This window comes from Amyelois transitella, chromosome 25, assembly GCF_032362555.1.
Source record: "Amyelois transitella isolate CPQ chromosome 25, ilAmyTran1.1, whole genome shotgun sequence".
NCBI classification, from domain to species: Eukaryota; Metazoa; Arthropoda; class Insecta; order Lepidoptera; family Pyralidae; genus Amyelois; species Amyelois transitella.
Window position 1 is genome coordinate 2746572 of NC_083528.1, and position 26475 is coordinate 2773046.

The 26475-nt window shown below is 32.8% G+C and overlaps 1 protein-coding gene across 1 annotated transcript in view; it reads right to left on the minus strand.

Annotated features, from left to right (window-relative positions):
• Positions 1-26475, minus strand: part of LOC106138037 (uncharacterized) — an 83504-nt gene that overhangs the window by 20225 nt on the left and 36804 nt on the right. Inside the window, exons 2-7 of the mRNA XM_060951643.1 lie at positions 14741-14824; positions 12610-13510; positions 12255-12420; positions 11995-12130; positions 11308-11412; positions 10833-10899 (exon numbers count right to left, since the gene is read on the minus strand). Of these exons, the coding sequence (XP_060807626.1) occupies positions 10833-10899; positions 11308-11412; positions 11995-12130; positions 12255-12420; positions 12610-13468 (1333 nt within the window). The 5' untranslated portion in view covers positions 13469-13510; positions 14741-14824. The remainder of the gene's footprint in view (positions 1-10832; positions 10900-11307; positions 11413-11994; positions 12131-12254; positions 12421-12609; positions 13511-14740; positions 14825-26475) is intronic.

The window sequence follows — 26475 nt, forward strand, 5'->3', positions numbered from 1 at the left end:
AATGAATAGCTCTAGAGAAAGGACGATGAATTGTAAAACTTCGATTGGACTAGTATTTTATGGTTTCCTTTACACTGTTTCTCTTGCTTTTCATTACTATTATGATGCATATTCGTTAAGAAAGTTGATAAAGAGAAAATTTCTCCTATTTACCCTACTATCATCAGATTTCTGATGAATTACTAAATATCCTGATTAAGACATTGCAAACGTGTTTTGAAAACCCTTCCTTAGCGAAAATCTAAAGCATATTTGTAGCATTTATACATCAAATATTATACACTTTTAATCTCCTTGACACATTTCTGGAGAATAACTTGGTTAGTTTAAGTAGTTTACATAAAGTTAACACAGTATTTCTCATGAGCCATTAAAAAAAAAAAAAATTATATCATACCTACGGTCATATTACAAACTTATTTGTTTCATACGTTATTTCAGCTTTACTTAAACCTCTTCGTTTACATCAAATGAGTCTTCATCTTTCTCAAATTAATCAAAGTCAAATTCTTTAAAATCTTCATCCTAATTAACTGTCTCATTGTAAGTCTCCATCAGGCTATCAGCAATCGAAGGTCAGTAAATCTTATCCCCTCCATCTCGTGCCCAGGGGTAAATGATTCCTCATGATCTTGGTTTTGTTCTTTCTTTGACGGTTGTTTTAACTTCGTCGGTAGTCTAATTAGGGAGATGTCTCTGATGGTCCGCTTTTGTATTGTAGTCAGATTAATTTGTTCTGTAGTTGATATTTCTTAAATTTTTGGAATTCAATGATTGATCAAATTATTTGATGTTAATATTTATTGTATAGTTCATTTATTCTTTTTTGTAATAACTAGATTATTAATCAAAATATTCTTAGCATTCGATTTAGACTTGACGTCATAAAATTCAACATAAAATTGGGAGATTCTTGTCATAATAGTGTCAAAAAGTAAAAATTATGAACTATCGCAAATAAAGTAACTGGTCAATTGATCCTGCGCAACATTGTATCAGGCTTCACCAACGCTCTCATTAGCATTTATATTCCTCCTAAAATATTGTTTTTTACCGAGAGCAATCTAAGCCAGACCTCCAATAAATATGGGGGTTTGCGTTAAGCGTCGTAACATGCAATCGATTGTTTCGGATTAATGTTGCTATAATCGATACTTTTGTTCATTCGATTCTTTTTATTGCCAGCAGGTGATATCTTCGGTACATCGGCATGTATATTCATTGTTTTAATTTTGTTTCTGAATGATAAAATGTCTTAAGTGACTTTGTTGGGGATAATTTATGTAAGTTTGTAATGCTTATAGTCTGTCCTTTCTTCTCAATTTGTCGTTCAGGGTTCAAATTTTAAAGGTTCCATTATAGGTTCTGTTGACTGCTTCCTTTTTTTACCTTTTTGTTTCCCTTTTTTCATACCTGGTTACTTTTTCCAAAATACTAAATATATGATAATCACACCAAAACCTTCACTTTAAATAAATGGTGAAATAGATGTTTCCTTTATATTCCCAATTTATTTATCATGATCAAAGTTGGATCTCAGGCTCTTCCCCAAGGAAGAAATATATATAAATAATAAAAAAATTGAACCTTGTAAGCACCCGACCAGTCGCACTTGACGATTTCCAACTATGTAATAGAATTGCTTAATTACGTTTTTAATGTCAGCTGTTGAACGACTACAAATATTTCTCATTACAATAAATTGTCAATATTTCTTTTCTTTCGAACATTTTTGTGTATGAATGTACTCAAGATGTACACTTATTGGCATTATTACAATGGTTAATAACCAATTACTTCGTACATGATGAGTAAATATTTTGAAAAAATAAAAAATAACACTTCTTTATAAGTTATTACGCGAGGATAACAGAAATTGAACACCAAAACGAATAAACTAAGGACGTGTAGGATAGTATTATGACGAGACAATGTGCCTCGTTTAATTGGCAACAAAAGTATGAAATTTAGCGCATACGAGGTCGTTTGTTTCCAATCCGGGATCATGAGCAAAAGTTTTACCCCGGGATCCCGTCCAGAGGTAAGGATGTAACTGGGACTAACGCCAGGAGACAGAGGGAGATCGCTAGTTTAAATTTTATTCCTAAGGGAAACTGCAACACTTGTCTTTTAAAAATCTAGCGACTAACAATTATGAGTTGTTTTTATTTCTATTTACCAAATTTATTTTTTAAATTAAAAATAAATAAACCTTAAAAACTTATAAAGATGAATGTATAATTAATAAATAAAATTAACCCCTTAGACAAACGGGAAGGTAAACAGACTCACAAATTATATTGACGATGTGCTATCTTGAGTAAAAACGATACCTTGCACATAATGCATTATAATTTTATACACAGACACAAAATGATGGGATGAATATGCAATAGGGTTTGCTTGTATGTCGATTGAGTTATTGTGATCGGATGCGTGTGTGCGTTTGCGTGTGTGAGAGAGTCTGCGACGCGGTTTATGGCGGGTTCACGCGGGGCAAGTGATGGTCGCTTAGAATTAGTAAAATAATGTTTTTTACAATGGAAAAATTCTAAATTCAAATTTTGAATGTGAATTTTGAATTTTTTGATTGAGTTATTGTGACCAGGTGCGTGTGTGCGTTTGCGTGTGTGAGAGAGTCTGCGACGCGAGTTATGGTGGCTTCACGCGGGGCAAGTGTTGGTCGCTTAGTATTAGTAAAACAATGTTTTCTGTATATATCCGTGCGAATTGCACACATACACTCATACATTCACTCATCCTTACAATCTTTCGCATTTATAAGCCTGGGTTAGGTTCAGCTCGTTGGCTTAATGGTAGAGTTGAGTTTCAGGTGGTGATAGATTCATAAGCATTTTACTTGAGTCATAATAACAGTCTGTGTATCTCTTATAGGAAATATAAAGTTCCAGTATACGTAGTCAAAAAACTCTAACCTTACCTAAGTAAGATTCCTCTGTTACCAGATTCAGCCGGTGATGCTGTGTAAATATACTTGACTAAGATACTCCTAGATCAACATAATTGACTGACTTCGAGCTCTTTTCCAGGTTATACAAGACCAAAAAAAACACCAAGTTTAGACAAAATAATGATTCTTAGTTGCTCTCTGATTCATTTACACAAGCTTAGTAGCTCAAGTAGCTAAACTCATGTAAAAAATCCGGAGCATACTATGACCGCGTGCAAATCGTCGTGTGAGTGTGTGTGTGTGTGTGCTGCGTACAAGCATCAGAAATGCATATTTTATGACGTCTGTTCACATTCAGCGGTGCCACAAAGAAATTATACGCGCATTAAATCCGTGGAGGTGTGATTTTTTTCATTCTTTTCTCGTTGCTTTGCTTTTCTTGTATTTTACATGGATTTGGCGAGAGGAATGTTAAGAGTTGAATTGGAATTATTTAAATTTAAGTTGGATATTAAAATATTTTTATTGTTTTTGTTTATATCACATTAAGCAATAATAGCTGAAGTGGGACAACGCATCCATATAAATTTAAAAAAGCAATAATGCGATAGTAATAACGTTGCATTAGTTGTGTTGGTTTTGATTCGTGACTTATTTAAAAATCACAGAACATCGCCTCTATATTTTCCTATAAAATAACAATTATTACCAATACACGCGCTTTTTCAGATTCGTTATTAGTATTACAGTCTTTTACTTTTAAATAACTTCCACAAAACGAAACAAGAAGTACCACCTAACTGTAGAAAAGCAAAACAGAAATTGATGCAAATTAAAATAAAAATAACAAGGCCTCCATAGGTTTCTCTGTCCGAGCAAGGATATGCGGACCTAAGTTAATTAACAAAAGACTGTTGATGCGATCCTCGGGGACCCCGGTTCGATTCCCAGATAGCTTAGATTGCAGCGGATACACGGCAAAGGATGTTTCACTTTTACTCGATTAATTATCTCAAAGGAGGTTTGTCTCGTCCGTTTGTACGATGTAACATTTGTATGTTTGTTACTATTCAATGATTATCTGAGTACACGGATCATTTGGAACTAGTTATTTCTTTGGCATCTAATTGGATTGAAGTTTTACTGATCTTGCACATCCTGGTGCTTTGAAGAGAGTTTCTAATAATACCTTGGAAGTTTTTGTATTTAATCTGAACGACTTAGGTGAAATGGACCACAGACAATTCGGACGTGTCCAGATATCAAGGCTAAAAATTTACTATCATTGGGGTCTCCCACACAGACACACATACATATTACGGGGTAGACTATAACCAATAGTCACAGGCCTCGAAAGTCATGCTAGATGGCTTTTTGATTTTCTTTTATTTCAACTTTAATAATCAATAAATCAATAATCTTGAGGTAGAAAAACAGCTGGCAAGTATTTTTTAACCGACTTCAAAATCGGAGGAGGACCTCCGTTTTTTATTTCCCAATAAGCCTAGCTATAGTACTTCTTCTATTCTATTCCTTAAAACAAAAATTCCTTATAATAAATAGAGATAAGGTGTTAAAAAACTCGTACATAAAAAAAGTCGAGTAATCTTTCACAGGATTTGAACTCCGACCAAAGGAACTCTTTGATCACATAATTATGGCAGTAAACAAAATGTGATCTTACAAAATATACCAAATTAAGCGTACAAAGAACACCGGCAGTCTTGTTGAAGATCAACTATTTTATTGCCCCCAAAACGAGAGACTAATCGTTATAGCTATCCGATATCTGATTCGGAGTACAACAACCTAATCGAATAATTAATCGATTAATGCCTGCCTACCAAATTAAAACGTGCATAATTTACTTTAGTTTTATCGATTTGTTGGAAGACATTGGCGATCCGTATATTTTTGGAATATTTTTTGATTGAATTTTGCGTGCAAATTGTAAAAGTCAATCCGTCACTATTTGAATCTCAATTTCATTTTTATCAAGACTGTGGGCTCTGTCTACTATGTAAGGGAAATAAAGACGTGTATGTATGTATCTATTTAACGTGTAGGTATATATTATTTATTATAAAGTGGGCATATAGTATTATTGATTTATTAACTAATTTATGTACCCACAAGAAACAAAATAACATAGGTTCTATTGATATTGATTGATAAGTATTATTGATCACCTTTTATATATCATACTTATTAATATATATATTATAATTGAACTTAAATAACTTAGCTAGATCAATTTGTGTATTACATACATTATTTATTTTCTTACGTAACCCTAAAATCATTACCAAATCTTGAGAATACGTAATATTATTGTAATACATACATACATACATAAAATCACGCCTCTTTCCCGGAGGGGTAGGCAGAGACTACCTCTTTCCACTTGCCACGATCTCTGCATACTTCTTTCGCTTCGTCCACATTCATAACTCTCTTCATACAAGCTCGGCGGTTTCGGGTACTTTTGACCTGACCCTTTACCAGGACGTCCTTAATTTGATCAAGATACGTTCGTCTAGGTCTTCCCACTCCGACCTTTCCCTCCACACTCTCCTTGTATATCTGCTTAGTCAACCTGCTTTCATTCATCCTCTCCACATGACCGAACTATCTTAACATACCCTTTTCTATTCCTGTAACTACATCTTCTTTCACATCACAACATTCCCTTATCACGCTGTTCCTTATCCTGTCACTCAATTTCACACCCATCATACTCCTTAACGCTCTCATTTCCACTGCATTTATTCTGCTTTCATGCTTCTTTTGCCATACCCAACTATTGTAATATTGATAAATATTCCAAAACACTCCATAAACAACGAAAAGATAGGAGAAGCCGAATTTTAATTGCTATAATTATTATATTGTTTTAATATATTACATCTCTATCGCCTGGGGATCACACGGTTTCAGAAAGAGATGGGAATAGAAATAAACTTAATGACGGAAAGGGACGGATATGTTATGATAATCAATGATTTTAATCTTACAATCAATGTGTCACTTCGTTATGGATTTATTTGTGGCGATGATGTTGTGTGGATACGATATTTTTAACTATTTTATTTTTTTTATTAAGTGCTGTAAGTAAAATTCAAATTTTTTTACAAATTGTATTTCGTTTTTAATTTCACCCAGTGAAATTAAACGCTTGGTAAAAGGCAGTTAAAGCGATGAAATTAATATTTTTTTATCATTAATAATTATAAGATTAATCATAAATAACAAAAAAACCTTGTTACTTATATTTAAAACAAATTCATTGCTACCATAAAGATAATTTCGATAAGGTAATGTGTCAACTCCAAAATACAATCAACAGTTATACAAATTTATGACCAATGAACTGCTCCCGACCAGTTTTTTATTTACACTAATAATTATAACCAAGTCATTTTAATTTTAAACCGTGTCCATATTAAGATTACTAATAAAAACATTTTCACGATCGTAGCGGAGATTTGTTCAAAATACATTATATTAATAGTTTAACAAGTTGTTAATGAGTTATTAGTTAAAGTGAGATTTTTCAAGAAATGGTTCTCATAGTCACTTTTTATGTATTTCCGTTAAATTTTTGCTCTTAATAAGTAATAGACTTTTTCGGTTATACCAAAGTATAGCATATATTTGGCTTTGCTTGAATAGAATAAAGTTTATTATTTAAGGTACTAAATAATTTAAGCAACTTATGTCAAAAGTTATTCAAAAATGTGCTAGCAACCTGTCACTACGAGTATTTGATGAACTGAACGTGGCTCTCTGTTTTTTTTTAGATTGTGGGCTCTGTCTACTGTTATAAATAAAGACGTGACTATATGAATGTATGTTGTTAGCCCTAACTATGTCGTATCTGGGCTTTCAGGATATCTTGGTCATAGAACCTAGAGTTCCACTCCAGAGGAGCAAACGTCAGAAGGAAGAAGACCTTAACCACCGCTATTTTAGGTAATTTTTAGTTAAGTAAGATTTATTGTTAGCTCAAACTAGTGTTGTAACCCGGCTCGCACGTCAATAACGACAAATCACAACTACCGGACGACCAAACTAGACCATTATATACAGTAAATGGGAAACGCTATTTGCCTATTTGTGCCCCTCCTGACGGAACTGATATGAAGTATCAATCAGCGGTTGTTCCAGATTTGAATTGATTTTGTTTGTTTTTTTTTTAATTTTTGTGTCGTTTGTGTTATAGTACAAACTGGCCAGTGATTAAAAGATAAAAAAAAACATGAAGTTTTATGAGTTATACAAAGCAAAGAATATATTAAGGTTTAGTTAGAATCAGAATTCACTAAAGAAGTACCTTTTGCAAAGACAAAGGGGATATTCCAAAATTTTTCATTGCAAGCATTGAGAGAGGATGTCCCAAATTTTAGCATCGAAATGAGAAACGTAGGTAGAATACTCGTACAGGTTAACACATAGGCACTTAGGTACATAAATACATATAATCACGTCTATATCACTTGTGGGGTAGACAAAGCCAGTCTTGTGAAGACTGGAGGCCGCGTTCAGCTGTGTGGCTTAATAATGGAATTGAGAGATAAAAACATTTTCTCGATCTTAGCGGAGATTTGTTTAAAATAATATATTAATAGTTTAACAAGTTGTTAATGAGTTATTAGTTAAGTGAGATTTTGCTCTTAACAAGTAATAGACCTTTTCGGTTATACCAAAGTAGCTATTTGGCTTTGCGTGAATAGAATTTAGTTTATTATTTAAGTTACTAAAATTAAAGCAACTTAGGTCAAAAGTTCAAAGTGTGACAGCTACCTAGTCTATCGCCTAAAGTTCACATAGGATGTATATGTTTTACAACCAATTTTTTGATAGCCATCATACTGGTACAAGTACATATGTATATTGTTCCTTAAAAATTACCAATTTTTTTATATATTGTGTAATAAAGCAAGGATCGTCCCGAACGGTTCCAACGGGACCCTAGCGGTAATTTAGGGGCCTCGCGGTGTAATCTGCTCAATAGAGCAAATTCGCTCAATTGAGCGCTGGGAGCCGTAATAAAATCTCTCTATTCAAGTAGTGGGAAATGGACTTTTTAGATTTTTGGTTTATAAACAGTATTATAGATATAAAAATAAACATAAAAGTTGGTATTTTATTCATTAAAACTGGTTGACTGGAAGAGATCCCTTCATGGGATAAGTCCGCCATTGCAAGTGATTTGATCCTTTTATAACTATGTACTATGTTCTTGTTACTGTGTAAATTTCTAAAATAAAGATATTACAAACAAACAAACAAATAAGACCAATCCTAAACGTGGCTTTCAGTCTTAAGATTGTTTGCTTTGTCTTCCCTGCAGGGAATAAAGATATGATTAAGTGTATGTATGGTACAAATTTACAAAGTATTTGTGACCTTCTATCAATTGTGATATAAACATCTTTACCGTTAAGCTAATCAGAAAAGGTGATTGAGGATCGAACTCGCGACCTTGTGAGTCAGATGAAAGCAGCATCACTGCCACTTTGTCAAACAGGTCGGTGTTGGTAAAACTTTTACGAACGCAATAAAACCGAAAAACGCTACCGGCCGGTAACTTTTAAAGCAAACAATTTAACAGTATAGTTAATAAGATGCGTTCGAAATCAAACACAATTTAAATAATCCACAGCATACCGAACCACAGTGTACAAATTTCCAACAAAACCCAATTGTCTCTTTACACGTTCCCGTGAAAACTGACAACCAACTAATTTATTCTGTGGCTCTTCATCGGTTTTTTATTTTCATAATTAACTATTCCACCTAAATATTTGGTTCCCTGTACATTGAACTTTTGAAATAAATGGAGTGAGAAATTTGACATGACTTGAGACAAGAGTAAAAAATCAAAAAGATTGTATTTACAAAGTCGTTAAGTTCAATGCGCTGTGTTAACTTTTTATTATACTTACATTTTGTTTTTATAAAAATAGCCTTGTATAAGTCCGCGTGACGTTTATATCTCTTACGCGACTATATTCGTTTTAACATACATTCATACATATGATCACGTCTATATCCCTAGCGGGGTAAACAGAGCCACCAGTCTTGAAAAGACTGATAGGCCACGCTCAGTTTGGCTTAGTGATAGAATTGAGATTCAAATAGTGACAGGTTGCTAGCCCAATTCGTTTTGCAACAGTACTAATTAACGATTGAAACGAAATTATAGGTGAGATTAAGTAAGTTTATTTGTTATTTAGTATTTAAGGTCCATATTGATTCGATAGGTAACTGATAAATAGAATGTAATAACTTGCAAAAAATATGCTATAGCACACTTAACTTCTTTAATATTCATCATGAATATAATTTCTTATGATTCTGAGATGAACAATAGGTATTCAACTCTATGTCATATACTCGTATCCAAAACTTTTTGAAAGCATTCGTCACATAGAGCATATTAAACTGTTTTAAAATTCCTACATAATTTTAGTTAAAAGTACATACATATAGTCACGTCTATATCCCTAGCGGGGTAAACAGAGCCACGCTCTTGAAAACACTGTAAGACTTAACGATAGAATTAAGATTCAAAAAATGTTGCTAGCCCATTGCCGAAAAGAAGAATCCTAAGTTTATAAGCCTATCTCTTAGTTGCCTTTTACTACCTATATAAAAAGTTGACTTAGCGTACTTGTTCTATCAAGATTGAATGTTTCGAAAGTTTCATAAAACAAGTATGTTAATTATAGTAATTAAGTGAAATTGTATTTACTTAGACCGTTCAATGGGGTTTTGGTTCGATTCTGCGGTGTTACCAAAATGGGAGATAGGTATTTACATATCAAAAGCAATGATCTGGTCTGTTTGCTTACCTTTAAAAGTGGTCCACGGCAATTTAGTTTAATTAAGGTTTAGGTAAGATCGAATCCATATATTATAAACTAGCTGTTGCCCGCCTTTAATGTCTATAAATTTACTTATCACGTTTTTCTTATGATTAAACTGAAAGTCTAAGATCAACTATATAACTTCATAATGGAATTATGATTCAAATAATGACAGCTTTGCCGTGTGGTCTCCGGCACCAATACCAAAAAAGAATAGGACCACTCCATTTCTTCCCCATGGATGTCGTAAAAGGCCACTAAGGGATAGGCTTACAAACTTGGGATTCTTTTTAAGGCGATGGGTTAGCAACCTGTCACTATTTGAATCTCAATTCTATCATTAAGCCAAATAGCTGAACGTGGCCATTCGGTCTTTTCAAGACTGTTGGCTCTTCTACCCCGCAAGGGATATAGACGTGACCATATGTATGTATGTATGTAGTGACAGGTGGTAGCCCTAGAGGAATCGTCTTCAAGAGGTCTTCCCCTTTAGACTTCTAAACTGGGATTAGTTTAGAAGTCTAAAGGGGAAGACAGAGCCAACAATCTTGAAAAGACTATTGGCTTTACAGACGTTTATATATGTAAGTAATTAAATTAGAAGATTAGCATCACAACACCGTGAAGACAGAAATGTGTAAACTCGCGTTTGTAGGCCGTCGTGTTTGCACGTTTGTTTGTATATTTCTCGGCAACTATCTAATTGGTCACACTTAGTTGTTTCTGTTTTAGCTGAATGTCACTGATGTTTTTAATTATCAACTCTACATAATGAAGTTTAATCCATAAATGTAATAAAATAGTAAATGACCGAAGCCTGGACGTTTGAAAGATATCGCAAAAAAAAACGATAGAACCCACGTAGAAAATGTGTTTTTTAGAATTCCTGCTTGTCTGTCTGTCTGTATGTTTGTACTCGTATCACGCGAAAAACTGTCCAATTTGAATGCGGTTCTCTCAGATGAGTTAGTCTCGGTCCAATTTTAAAACTGGTTTACAACAATTTGTCAACAAATATGGTGAAAATAATATGGAATATCTCCACTTACCACTCGCTTGTAATTTTCTTTCTTGTGAGTCGTCTCCGTCCATTGGTGACTGTTTTTGAAAAAAACCCTGAAACAATACACAATATTATAACGTCATAGCATCAATAATTTTACAGTGATAACTATAAATACAGATTCAATGTTTGCTTTTATTTGAGGAAACATTAAGGTAAATAACGGATTTCGGATTTTTTTAAATAAGTTCACCCAAGACAAAGTTTCCTTAAATATTAAATTTCAATCCTGTATTATGAAAGAAGATCTTGACTGGAATCAAACCCGCTCATAGTCAAACACACAACACCACACCACTACGCCACAGAGACATCTTATATATTTTCAGTTTTGTGGATACATTTTTTTGTAGATTTGTTGACAATTCAATATCAAGTTCATGAGATATATTAAAATCTTCAGCTATCACAACGGAAAAGCAAACAGTTTTTTTTACACCTTTAAAAATAACTTTATTAACCTGCATTTGTAAATTAGCTAAGTCTTCCAGGTTCTTCCTCATGAACACGCCTTGCTGGTCAAATTCAGAGACACTATTGCCGGCACTGGATGTCGTCGACTGCTCCTGCCGAAAACAATCCATGCTAAAAGATTTCCATTTTTCTGGAATCATCATCAACATCCTGGCGTTAGTCTCGATTGTGTCCTCACGCCTGTGACTATGATTCTGGATAGGGTAAGCCAGGTTTTACAAGAAGTGACTCCCGTTGGAACTACTCTGCAATTTTGCAGAGGAATACCCATCATAGTTACACATATAGTTGCCTGAATGTGCAGACTTTCTTATGACGTTTTCTCCTCATCGTGAGAATTACATATTTGTTACAAGGTACATTGGAGAAGGTAGGACATTCTGCATTTTTCTTATGGAAGTTATAAGAGGAAACTAAATACATGAGTAATTTCATTGCGAAGTTCTGTGGGTGTAAGTTCGTGTCAGTATAGTGATAAGTATGTTTGATACTTTTTGCTTCCTTTGTTACTTTAGTCATAACGATGACATGAGTATTCAACATGAAAATTTTTGTGTCGGAACAAAATTTTCGCTTCGCCGGAAATTTGACAGGATTTGAATGATTACAAAAAAAATAATATTATACACCACACGATCATCTGTGGTAGCTACGCTAAATATATCAAAGTTTACCTGGCCATCTGTGTCCCTCGACACGCTCAGGTCTAGAGTCTGCTCTCCATCCTCAGATCCACTTCCATCTTCTTGCTCCTGAGACCTCCCGAACAAGCGCATCGATTGCTGGTTTAGTATCTGCAGAGCTCTTTGTCTGATAACAAAAAGATAAAACATTAAAAATTTCGTTCACTTTTGTTTTTGCGTGTGCAGATTAATAAAAATAATATACCTAGCATATGATAATGCTAATTCAGCCAAGAAAGTTATTCATTCACCTTTGAGCTTCAATGTCATTATCAGGTGTTTTTGGTGGGGTGATATTCGTTGAGCCTTCATCTTCAGTTGCTGATGAAGATCTTCGGCGACTCTTGTTGTTGCCTTCTTCCACGCTTGTCTCCAAGCGTCTCGTCAGGCTTAAAGGCACTTGGGTGAGCGGTTTACCTGAGAAATAAACATAATAATTTGTATAACTAATTCGATACATTTTGTCTTTTTTTTGTCAAGTGAATCTGATTTTGACTTTATCTTGTGCAATATAAATCTTTTAAATTGTATAAGATTTTATAAAGTACTGAGAAAATTATAGGCATGACTATTTTATGTAATGATACCTGAAATAAATATACGAACCTTGAAGTGCTTCCAAAGCTCTTATTTGGCCATTGATGGCATCAGCAACCTCATTTGAAGATAAACCATAAATTCCCAAAAGTTCCTTCATAGTATTCATTGCATAGTCTCTTAAGATTCTATTTGTTGTATTAGCACCGTCTCCATTCTGCTGAACTTCATTAGTTTCCATCGGTTCCTGACCTTCTAACCTTTCGTTTGCATTTATATCTGGACCCTTCTCTCCATCCGAATCAGATTCCCTTCTTCGTGGCGGTGAATTAGTTTTAATTAATTGAGATATAGCAAAAGGGTTTTTGGCACAAAAAGTTTTATTTTGTAAATTACTAAAATTTAAAACAGTACGGTCTCTTTCCGTTTCTTGATTCATTTGTAAACTATGAATGTAGGAACGCTGGAAAGAGTCCACCTTTTTCTCCTCTTCAGTTCTATTTTGATAGTTTGTGTCTATATTTTCATTGGAATCAATACTTAGTCTCCTACTAAGGTCTACTGCACCACCTTTTAGTAGATTGAAGTTTTTGACTCCAATTTTTGCAAAATTTCCATCTTTGTCATCGTCTACCGATTGGTATGGCGTTGTTCTGTCATTACCGTTGATAGGACTAGCTGCTTCATCACAGTTCGCTCCATTTGATTCATCAGAAAAGGTTGTTGCGTTGGGGGCACATCTCGGTTTGAAATTCTTTCTCTTGTTCCTCTTTGGCATGTTGTAGTATGGCGAAATGTCTGCATCTTCCTGAGGGTCGGATGGCTCAGGCCAAGAGGTGGGTCCATGGTGGAGGTAAAGAGGTTCTTCTGGCGTCGGTTGTAGTCTCTCGTGGAGTGATTCTTGATGAGCAGCCATCGCAGTAGTCATTGCAATAATGTGACTCCCGAGTGGACTTGTGATGAGTCCGTCCTGAAAAAGATTAAGTTTAAGAATTTTTGTACTATTAACCCTAAAGATTTTACAAGATATACCCACCCAGATAGCTAATAATATTCTTCAATGTAAAAAAAAAATGGAAAGGGAATCTCTTTTTGGTCATAGCGAGTCGAAAAAAAATATTTGTATCGAAATCTAAGTTCATCTTCCAAAATTTTAACCGGCTATTGTGTTTATAGATACTCAATAAATACATGGTATGAATAGAACTATTTCGGTCTTCCTCTTCTACCTGGGTGGAGGAGGTATGACCTCAGAGCTCAAGTTAATTTGCAAGTATCCTCAAGATATTAACCTTTTCAGCGTAAGCGACTGTTTAAATTTTATCCGCTGTGTCACGAAACTCTGCACATCAATCGTTGCATTTGCATCTCCGTGACACGCGGTACTTAACGAAACATTTATTTTCATCTAATTTCTTAATGACGTTATATCATCAACCGCCTTTTCAAACCTTAATTAGGAGGGTGGGGTTAACGACCACCACACTCCGCAGGTTACTGTTTAATGTAACTTTTGTATAAACAATCAAATTTGATTGAATACATTTTAGTGTCGAATCATAACAGTGATTCATTTTTCTTTTGATTTAAATCGAAACAATGTATCGAGAGAAAACAATAGTCTTTTGTTGACAAAGATTAGCTGAATGTGTGGAATGTTTTCAATTTAAATTTTCACTTCATTGTTTGGAAATGTTAAAAAAATTATACATATATCTATAATCGATCTATGTATATTTAAAATGATATCTTAAATTATAAAGTCGTAAAGCTGAACGTGGACTTTAGGTCTTTTGAAGACTGTTGGCTCTGTCTACCCCGCAAGGAAAACAGACATGACTATATGTATGTATATCTAAAATTATATCTATCATCGATCTTGATTCCATTATCATCTTTATTTTAATTATATATATATCTCAGCTGTTATTGACTGGCAGACTAGTTACAGCGCCCAAACCGTTAGGTCTAGAGACTTGGCATGTAGAGTTCTTATGTGGTTTAGGGGTGCATAAAGAGAATCCCGGAATTCCCGCGGGAAAGGGAATTAACGGAATTTTCAGTTACACGCTGGCGTCCTCTAGTTGACCCATATAGCTGCACGTCGCCTTGCAATCTTTTCGAGACTGTTGGCTCTGTCCACCCTGTGCGGGATAAAGACGAGATTGTATGTGTGTTTGTATAATCGACAGATATTTACCGGGGAATCTTCATTGGTAGATCATCTCTTTATCGGCTTATAATTTAGTCAGTCTTCAAAATCAGCAAGGTGATTGAAAATCATCTGAAACAAAAAAATATAAGTTAAGGCATGAGACTTAGTTTTTAAGTTCTAACAATCTACAGCTCAGTTCAAACTTAGTTTATAGAGACTTTTGTATAAGTAAATAGGTGAAAAATGTTTAAACAGTTTTATGATGTTTTAATAGACATATTGTTCTGTAGTCCAGAAGATATCTGGGTATTGTTTTGTAGTAAAAAAAAAAATTATTATTCGATCTTAGTTAAGAACTAAGTAATTATTCAATTGCTATAGTATCTATAGATTCCAAACGTGAAATTAAATTTAATACTAATAATGAAATACTAGACAAAAAATTACAAAACATCCTAAATTCAAGTAAATAATTTACAAGGATAAAAAAATCTGTTCCGTTTTCCACACGAACTGACGTAATACACTGTAATTTAAAAATAATGATACTTTATAAAGGAACGTAAAGTAACACGCATCGATCAAACTAGTCGGCATAAAATTAATTATATTCAACATATTAGATCTATTTTCGAGAAAACGAGATTGCTCCGAGCGAGGCGAGAGAAAAAAATAACGTGGTATTCATGTCGAAATTAGTAACTTGGTTTGGTGTACAATTACTTATTAAAAACTAATACGTTGGTGCGGCCTTCGCCAGCGGTTACAATGACTATCGAACTCTACTTAGCGTGAATCAGAACGTCTCGATATTTGAATTTGGAACACGTTGTATTTTAAAATTTATTGCTGTAGATAATACTCATGAACAGGCATTTTTTTTTTCAATGTTATATTTGTTTTCGTAATTTTTTACGGCTAGTTACATGTAACATGATGAATTGAAAACTAGAAATATGATTAGAATGAGTTTCTTAATTAATATTTAAAATTAGTAATTATTGTCACAGAATTATTTTATAAACATTTCTGAGAATCGACCATTACAGGTTTTAGTTTTTACGCTATTTTTTACAAGCAATGATATTTTGCATTGAATACGTTTTGATGTCACCATCTGGCTGCTTTTGACATTATGAATGATCTAATAAAATAAGAGCATATGTACATTTCCGTGAATCGTGGCGAAGTAAATTGTATATAAAAAACCCGAAGCGGAGTATGTTAAACTCGTTACATGTGGGTGTTTGTTATTAAAATAGTAACTTAGCTACGGTACTAATATCAATTTATTGGGTTGTGCTTAAAAATTTATACATTAAAAATTTTAAGAAACAGTTTTGTCATATTTCCCTTGGATTCCTTTTCCGAATACAACTTGTGAAGTAATAGAAAAGTTTGTTACGTTATTTGGTGGTTTTGGCCCTTTACTCCTTTCCTACAATATCCATAGAAAGAGTTCTTTTTAACTCTTCCGAAAACAAAACCGCGTAAAAAGTTATAAAAAAAAATATCTTTCTGAAAAGTTTTTTATTGCATGTGGTATAATATCAGTATCTTATTAAATTTTGACATATTTTTTTAATCTACTATGTTCCTGTTTACAAACTTACCTACTTTTTGGTTTTTTAGGTTAATTTTCTATCAACCAATATTGGATTTTAAAAAAACAGAAAAATTTACATAAAAAAAAAACAAATTCTTATTTCAAATTTAATAAATAAATATTAAAAATGCCATGTCAATTTACAAAATCAATTAAATTGCTACTGGCTGGCGAGTCACGCGAAAACAATTTGAATTATGCGTTGTTAACGATAGACATATCGATAGTGTCCATATGTCACATCACTAATCAACAATCGATGTCAAATTTCCTAGTGAGGGGCTAGGCGTGGTTGACGTTTGAATTCAAAAGATTGTACGACTGGTTTTGTTAGATTTTAAATTCTTTTTAGCTCATTAAAAATGGCTGACGAAATTTTATACCCTACCAAATAAATATAGTCAAAAAGAAATTCAGGAAGGTCGGTAGTCGAACGATTAATGTGACCGAATAAAAAGCGTGATGCACAGGTTCATATCATGATGTCATGTACCAAAAATTGATTTGTGTCATGTATATTAATTTGACTGCTTAACCCTAACAGCTAAACGTGGCCTATCAGTTTTTGAAGACTGCTCTGTTTTTCTTTACTTTCACCACAGTCTTACATATAAGTATTTTATGACAATGTAATTTAAAATATTGTGAGGGACTGGTGAACTGAAATAAGACTGATCTGAACTTAGTAAAGTCTATATCTTAGTACACTGGACTTATGCCACAAGTTATGAGAAGATATTTTTATCTTGAGATTAATAATGCAAACATTCATATTATCACGTCTATATTCCTTGCGGGGTAGACAGAGCCAATAGTCTATAAAAGACAGGAAGTGAAAATAGTGTGTGCTAAGTAAGTAAATAAGTAAGATTAAATGCTTAATTATTTAAACTTGAACTTAGATCACCGGCCATTTAACAATAGAAATGAAAGGCGCCGACTGGAATTTATTCTAATTAATATACTTAATGCAGATTAGCGAATTTAATATAATTAGACCTTGAAAGGTAGAAGGAATTCGGCTCAATGAGAACTAGGTAGGTCTGACAAATAAAAATCGTATTAACTTTTCATTGTTTAAGAATTAAAGCGGTAATCGAAGGCTTTAAAGGTGTTAAAGGTCGATTTTGTGCAATAATTAAAGTCAGATTTAATTTGAGATTACAATTTTGAAACAGTTTAGGCTTTGTTTCGGCTAAGACAAAGGTTTTGTGATAAGCACAAAAAAAGGCCTTTGTCATCGATATAAGTGACAATATAAATCGCCTTGTATAGCATTGCAGAAAATAAACCATTTCTAGTTTTGATATAAAACAAACCCTAAATGTTTTAAAATATTGAGCTAACCCCACAGTAAGTGGAAGACTTGTATATACGTACCTACATATATTTATTGAGAGAGAGAGAGACATATTCTAAAATAAAGTATCATTGAGTTAGTCAACGGTGTTATTTTTTTTAATAAGTACTTTTATTAAGACAAACACTGAATACCCAAGCGTATCAAAAGTTAATCCTTTATTTCTCCCTGGCCAGGATTCGAACCCGACTTTGCGATTCTGAGAAAGTGACAGGAGAAAGGAGAATCTGAAATTTAAGTGTTTTTCTGGATCAAGTTCTGCAAAATTCTTCTATGTAGGCCTGGTAGCGAGGGAGAACAAAGTGTGTGTCATCAAGCAGCTGTTTTCTCGTGAAAATAGTAAAAGTCGCCCAAGGAAAATCTAATAAAATTGGGATTATGCTTTTAAGCTATAATATAGCAACCTGTCACTATTTGTATCTCAATTTAATCATTAAACCTTACAGTTAAAACGTGGCCCATTATTTTACTTTTATTAAAACTGGTATAGATGACAATTTGCATACAACGCTGATTTCTACCCCCACTACCATCACGCCCACCATAAAACTTGTTAGATATTAATAAAATTCCCGCGTGTAAATTCAATTGTGCAATATTATTGGATATTGTTCTCGTAAATGGCAGGATTCGAATATGGCCGTCAATTGATTTACTTTTGTACGTGTTAAGGATAATGTATAGTATTCTAATCTTATTAAGGGTCTGTCTGTCCATTTGTTCTCAAATAATACTGTTTAATGTTAAGTTTTAGCCTTGGATTATAGCTAACTGGCGTCTGTTATCCATATAAGAATGATTCAGTCATCAATTCTCGATTTCTTATGTGTAGGATAGGTTATGTAATTCCTGATATATTAGGTGACGGACAAAAAAGATGTTTGTACCTTTTTTCACACACACATTACACATTTTATCCTTAACGATAGACAGAGCCAATAGTCATAAGACTCGATTACTTACCACTGTTCAATTCAGAAATAGTAAGGGGTTTCTAGTCGCTAGAAAAATGAGAGAATAGAGTAGAAGAAATCCATGCTAATATTATAAATGTGAATGTGTGTTTGTTTATCCGTCTTTCACGTCAAAACTGATAGGGGAATGAGGAGAAGAGCATAGCGTATGTACTTTACACGCCGTAGGAGCTGCGAGCTAATCTTTTACATACTACATACATATATATATGTATGTAGTATGTAAAAGATAAAATTAAATAAATTCTCACGGAAGCGAAGCCCCGGGCAAAAGTCTAGTAATACCGAATTATAAAAATATAAAATACACTATAATTCCCTTAAAGCCTACATGTGTTGCGTAGTTATTATAAAAATTATACAAAAACATGGCCGCGGGCGAGAATAAATTGTGTTAGGAACTTGCTGTTTGGAAATAATCTCAACATATGGAAAACAGATAAGACTCTGTACACCCACGCTTTTAACTCGATCTAATTAAATTATGTTCTGAAGCCATGGAGCCGACTAAACTTTAAGGTATTTTTTAATCGAATACGCTTTTCTTTTTAATTTCGATAAATTAAAGAACAAACACTTTTATAGAATTTCGGGATACTATCTCTTAGTACCCATTATATTTCCTACCATCGTGCCAAAAAGCTTCTTACGTCATGTAGTATCAGTTGTATGTTGTATGTCTGTCAATCACTCAGCAATGCAAAGGTTTTATATGAGTATCTAATGCCTAATGATTGATGTTAGCGAAGCTCAAAGCTTTCCTCTTCAGGGATTTCCAAAAACCCTTTCTCATCGGGTTTAGTGGTATCTTTTGTGCGTTAAGTCATACATTTTTTTATTTATCTTATAAAAAGATTGGATAAGTAGCCTTTTCTTACGTAATTCGGATTTTATTGTTTTAAAATTACAAATGCAAACTGAAATAAAAAATAAAAAACTGAAAATCGTAAAGTATTTAAAGCAGTAGCGTTTTAGTGATAGGTACAATTCTAGTGACATGGACACCAAATAATTCAAGTCCATAATTAATTATGTAAATAAGTTATCAATTCCTTGTAAAATAATTATTTTAAAAAAGGAACACATGACAAACAAAGTAGAATAATATGTTAACTCAATGCGCTCGTTTTCCACATGTAATGATTATAGGCCGTAAAGTCACCAATAAAAACGATTAGCGTCCGAATCGAATATTTAAATGTCGAACGATGGCTTCTATTTGAATAATTTGTCACAGATCAAGGAAAGTTAAAGAACTGTTAATATAATATTCTAATATGTAATTTTGATACATGCAAATGTAATAAAGAGAAAATTTGTGTATTTTTGTTTGCAACAAACAAATTCAAAACTGGTACATAAATAGACAAAATCTTTAGGAGTAAAATAAGTTACTTAGAATCAGGAAATTTTCGTTGAAGCGAATGCCGCGCAAAAGTTAATGCCTAATTAATTCTAATTGATTATCTAGTTTTCTCAGTATGATAAATATCTGCATTTGACCTAGTTAAAATCGATATCGGTAACCTTTCATTCGTCACGCAACAGCAACTTATTCGAAAATAAATTAAACACATTTTTTGTCACGTTTCTAATGATATTACAAACAACTTTGATTACCTTGTCGAAAAATAATGGTAATATGTAATTGTCGTGAGGCTTAATATTGTTCTTTAGTGAACAAACATATTTAAGCGTAGAATAAGCGATAATAAAAATGTTAACGTTATGCCTATATTGCCATCGGAATCCATTTGTCCCTTAAATAAAAATAATTAAGAAATTATCTTAATTTAACTCATAATGTTAGCATAAGAAAACTTAATCCAAAAAAAGAAAGAAAATGTACGCTACGAAGCCTCTACGAGTTTCGTAGCTCTACGTAGCAAAATACATATACATGCTTAACATAACGTCTTCATAGAAAAGGTGCGGGGTATTTCTTTCAAAATAACTTAATTAAACACGATTTCCGATGATTTGAATAAAACTAGTTTAATTCAAAGAAAAAGGTATTATTTAGGACACTGCTTCAATATTTCCATCTCTGCGTTTACTTTTTTTAAAAGTATTAATTGTTATAATAAACCATCGATCCGCCCCGGCTTTGCACAGAAGTAGCATTGATACGTATAAAAACTTCCTCTTGAATCACACTGCATCTTTTAAAAGAAACTGCATTCAAATCCGTTGTGGAGTTTTAAACATAATTTGAGGATACATACATACAGGAACAGGAAGAGACGCGGGAAGCGCCATTGCTTTATATATGTATACTATGTAGTTAAAGCATAATATTAGTCCTATTTTGTATTCAGATTCTAAGTACATAGAAATGCCGGTCTAGAAACTATTTCGATTTTTTTACCACATATTTTGACTCACATTTTGTTAATTTTAGTGAAGTGAAAACAGCAGGTAAGTGATTAAAAATATTTTAATGTAAAGCAATTAAATATCAAAATGCAATAACAGTAATTACATCGTTTCTCATCTACTTCTAATTGGCTAACTGTCTTCGAACGGTGAGTATCAATCTTAAACTACTGACATTCAAAAAGCGGCAGATTTGAAAACCAGTAGTTAAAACTATTTTGTTAACCTCTTCGTAATAGCACCGGCAACTAGATAGAAAAAGAACTCGACATTTGAATAAAAAGTAAAAAAAGTTGATGTTCCAAATTCGAACGTTCGAATTATGATTTAAAACGTGTTCCGGAGAAACTGGATGTTTCTAAAAATGTACATCTAGCGTCGACGACGGCCCGTCATTATACATACGGGTAATGAGGGATCTGACACGAGAGCTAGGTGGACTTCTATTATGTTTTAATTATGATATCTAAAAACCTTTTTCAAAAGTTGGGCTACATAAATTAAATTTGAGAACAATGAAAGCATTATTAAGATGCAAGCATTGTAAAGAGTTGAATAAGAACATGAGTGTAACGAGAAAAGTGATTTTTATTTACAATAATTACGAATACTATTTTTTGTATTTAATTCAATGATTCTATTTAAAGCATATTACGTAAATTTAGAATATTTGTAATTATTTTAAACCATTATTTCTATAAACAATCATTATAAGTGTAAAATAAAAAATGCCCTGATCTTAAATAATAAATGTCCGTCTAGCTCTTGTGCTACGATGAAGATAGTGTACTTTATAATAATATAATGTTTCAAATATTTCAAGGCTAACCGTTCTCAGCTGTCAATCATAATAAGCTATCTATCTTTGTCCGATTTACATGTTTAGCTTGTGTATTTTATCTCACTCAAACTTGCGCGCCCGATCGGCCGCCACGAGTTCTTTATTTGAAAATTTGATTTTAAATGTGGAATGAATAAGCGTTATCTTATATGGAATTCGTTCTTTTATTTGAATTTTTAATTTCTTTTTTGTTGATGACTATTTTTTGGTTTTAAATTATTTTGAATAGAATGTTTTTTTTAATTGAGCATAGCACAGAAAAGGCCCTCCCTCACATTGAACATTGCATACCTAGGCATTGATTTAGGTGTAAATACTACATAATGCAATTTGTATGCATATATAACTTTGAATAAATGTTTACTTAAAACGATGATCATGATACAGTTTATGAAACATAATCATGGTTGCTAATGCCAAAGGAATCTGTTAAAGAATTCATCGAGTATATTTCTTACGAGACATCACTTTGCATTTCTAGACGCGAGTACATTATGCAGAATCGGCGTCTGGGAGCGCCCACATGTTCTGTTTTATTAATTCACGTAATAAGTCTCATATTTCAAATTATGACAAAATCTATCAATCTTATCCTAACTTTTAGACATACTTAGAAATTACACATTATGATGTCATTTGTCGTTAACAAAATAATCAATATTAGTTTTCTATTTCTCGGTTGAATGTTTTGGAGCCCAGGATCCGCTTTTCACCATTTTTCTCTCCACTTTGGTCCCTTCAGCCTTCAATTCATATTTATTCTAAATTTTATCTGAATTAGTTAGTAAAACGATGTTTTTATAATAAAAACTTTTTGTTGTATAGATACTGGCAACCATAGATAGTGTAAGAAAATAATCAATTAAATAAAAATAACAGGAAAGTTAGTGAGTTCTCATTATCTTTACATTTAGAAATTTAAAAAAAATGGATTTAAAAAAAAATTAAGTATAACAAAGTGTTGACAGCTTCACTGAGCTGTGAATCATTACAAAGTGAGTCACCTAATTTTATATGGAAAAGATGATTTGTATTACTCAACCGAACGAACGAATACACGTTAAATCTGGAAAATGTTTATAAACCTACAACATATTCTTATTAACACTTAGTCAAAGTCAAAGTTTTTTATTTGCCATAAATGTTTTACTTAGTTGCACAGTCAACTTTATAGCAATCTATAATTCACTGCTGATTTAAAGAAAAGACGAATCAGTCTTAATCGCAATTCCATCATTAAGCCATACAGCTAAACGTTGGCTCTGTCTAATCCACAAAGGATGTAGCAGGAAGCAGTTTCAAATTTAAGAAAAAAGAAATAAATTTGATCCAATTCATTTGTTAATTGGACCACCATGAAATGTCTAGACCTACCACGTTATTCTTGATAGCAAATCCTACGCACATATCCGCGAATCGACATAGTTATCTTAAGAAACGCGACACCTCCATATAAACAATGCAAAAATGTTATTATAAACACTTATATAGGTCCTAAAGTATCTTCTGAGAAATATACTCGTAACAAAACACAACCGTCAACTCATATTATGCTATCAAAATGAGCCAAATTACCCTTTATTTCAGCGTAATAGAGTTTCAAAGAAGCGTAAAATTAATCCTGCCCTGTTAAGATTTGAATTTAAATGGAAACATTTGAAATTGGAACGGGTGCGTTGACAAGGATAATGTGTCGCCGCTGGCAGCTGAAAAAACCTTCTTTGTTTTAAATTCTTAGGCATAAGGTTCCAAGTTCACGGTTCAAATATTCCGCAGTATGTATTGTGATCTCATAATGTAATTGCTTAACTTGAAGCTATGAAACATTTTGATAAGCCATTTTTATTGTTCATGATAAGCGGGTTTCATTTTATTCCATGTAGAAAAAGGATAACATTATAAATTGACATAACTTTTAGTTATTCAATTCATACAAATGATTAAAAAAGATCACAAAAACATTAGTATAATCTTATAACACATTTCTTGCACATGCAGTAGACATACATAAATGCAAATTAATCAACAATTCATAAATTCTAAGTCTAAGTCATCAATATGTCATACTAAAATCGTGTAGGTATTTAATATTAAAACGCAACATTTTCGTGATAATTCCCGCCATTTTCCTGCCAACAGAGGCCAGTGTGACGGACAGACGACTTTAAAATGCATTTGAGTAATGCAAAATGTGTGTTGAATATAATAGAATAATTAATTCTTCAATCGGTTGAATTTAGAATATAGATTTAAATGTTACTGGCGTCGCACATAAGAGAAATACTAGGAACATTAATAAAATATTTTATTGTTATATTTTATTTTAGTCGAAGTTACTGATTTATTTAACCTAAGTAGAATTATTTCCAGAAAGTCTTACGGAAGCGAAGTAATTGAAAAAAGGTCATAGCACTAACTTAAATTAAAATATTTAAGCAAAGTACATAGGTTAGCCACAAGCATAACTTATCACGTCATTGTTTATAATAACGAAACGTCTTTCGTCGGTAACTTAGATGTTTATTCTGAATGCCAATCGAAATAATCAGATATCATTGTTTGAACAATTCGTGGAATTCGAGGATTAAGTGGAAGATTGGATTTTGAGGACCTTGTAGAACAGGAAATTTATCTTTATATTACCATAAAATAAAAATAATTGTATTTATTGAATAATTGTCTATTATTTATTGATATAGTTTTCGATCACAATTGAGGAAATATTGTAAGCCTCGAAAAATAAATTATAATACGTTCTACACGCGTTTGTCAGATAGCATCATGTTATTGCACAAAATTTCGATCACACCGGTTTTCAAAATTTCACCACCAGAACCCAAATGTCGATGCCTAATCTACTTATTGCTGATCATTGTCATTACTCGACTCATTGTTTTACAAGTTGCATAATTCGAAATTTGATTTTTGAATTTCAAAATTATGATTTCGAAACCAAAGACAATTAATTGTTTTACAGGCACAAGAGCATAGCACAAGAGGCAAGAGGTAACAGCCATGGCCGATGTTTCTTTAAAAGTTTTTTTTTTTATAACTGACAAAACCACATCAAAGACCATAGCAACTTACAAACAACAGATGAAGAAATTCCGAGCAAGTTTCGAGATTACAATTTCGACTGCTAGATAATTCTGTATTAGCATACAAAGGAGAATTACCGTCTAGCTGTGCGTCCGTATGTCACTGTACTTATATTATAAGAGGCCACGCCTTGTAACTGTCATATGTAGCCTAATTAGGTATGAACGTTGGCATCGTATTGCGAAACTATAAAATTTTTGTTGAAATCTTTATTCAGATATTTTTTGTTGTTGGCTAGTTTTTGAACAATAACAGCGACATCTTTTGCATTTTAAATCGAAAATTGTATAATCTTCACTAAAATAAGTGAGAACATACTTATTTATTTTTATAAACTACTAGAGGCCGCCCGCGACTTTGTCCGCATGGAAACCCTATCAATCCCGCGGGAACTCTGGGATAAAAAGTAGCCTATGTGTTATTCTGGGTCTTCAGCTACCTACATACCAAATTTCATGGTAATCGGTTTAGTAGTTTTTGCGTGAAAGAGTAACAAACATCCATACAAACTTTCGCCTTTATAATAGTAGTAGGATTTGCATGTATTGTTTATAACTGTAAGGTAGGTACAATTTTATGGAATTCAGGAAACAGAAACAATTGTATACAATAAATAGCTGTTGCCATTGACAATAGAATACAATATTAATGTAACTGAGCACCAGGAAGACATAGCTTGGTTTACTTCGAAGTCTGTCATTAAATTCCTAACACTTTCTCATTTAAATTCATAAATTTCCGGTGTAAGTAATTGTGATCGTAACACACGTCACGTTTGACCGATTGCACACACACACACACACACACACACACACACACATACATACAGACATACTTTTCATGTTATAGTTTAGGATGTGTGTGCGTAAACAGAAAATTATAATGAAAGTTCTATTGTTAGAGTCGAGATTTCTAGGAATCGTTGTATAGGTTGTAGGCGTTATTCAATTATGAATGAACTTTAAAAAAAATAAAGTACAGTTGTTCGCGACATTTGATTTTGTCATCACTAACGTTTTTAAGATAGTTTGATGACAGTAGAAGATATACTTATATTGATACAGGCCATACATAAATTGTATGTCCTGCATCAATTTGTAATCCGGTTCAAATTTATTCATTTGTATTTTGTACAATAAAGTTTAAATAAATAAATAAATACGAGTAAAGAAAATTTGTTAAAATAATTATAATATTTGTGCTGGAATAAAAAGAGATGATTATTAATTAACCAAGGCGTTTTATTTGTTTTTGTAATTTTAAATTACAATTTTCATAAACAAAGGACTTCGTACAAAGAGTATCTATATCAATTTTTATATCGCAAACCTTCAAACCGAAAGTTTTTGATTTCACATTTTATTAGTGGTTTGCCACCAATTATTTCTAGGACACGGTTGAGTAACGATAATTGATATATTTACGTAATTCCTGCATGACGATCAAAATTTATCAGCTAAAGATCTCTATTGAATATTTTGCAAAACTATAATTTGCGTCAAGTTCGTTCCAAAAATAAGGCTA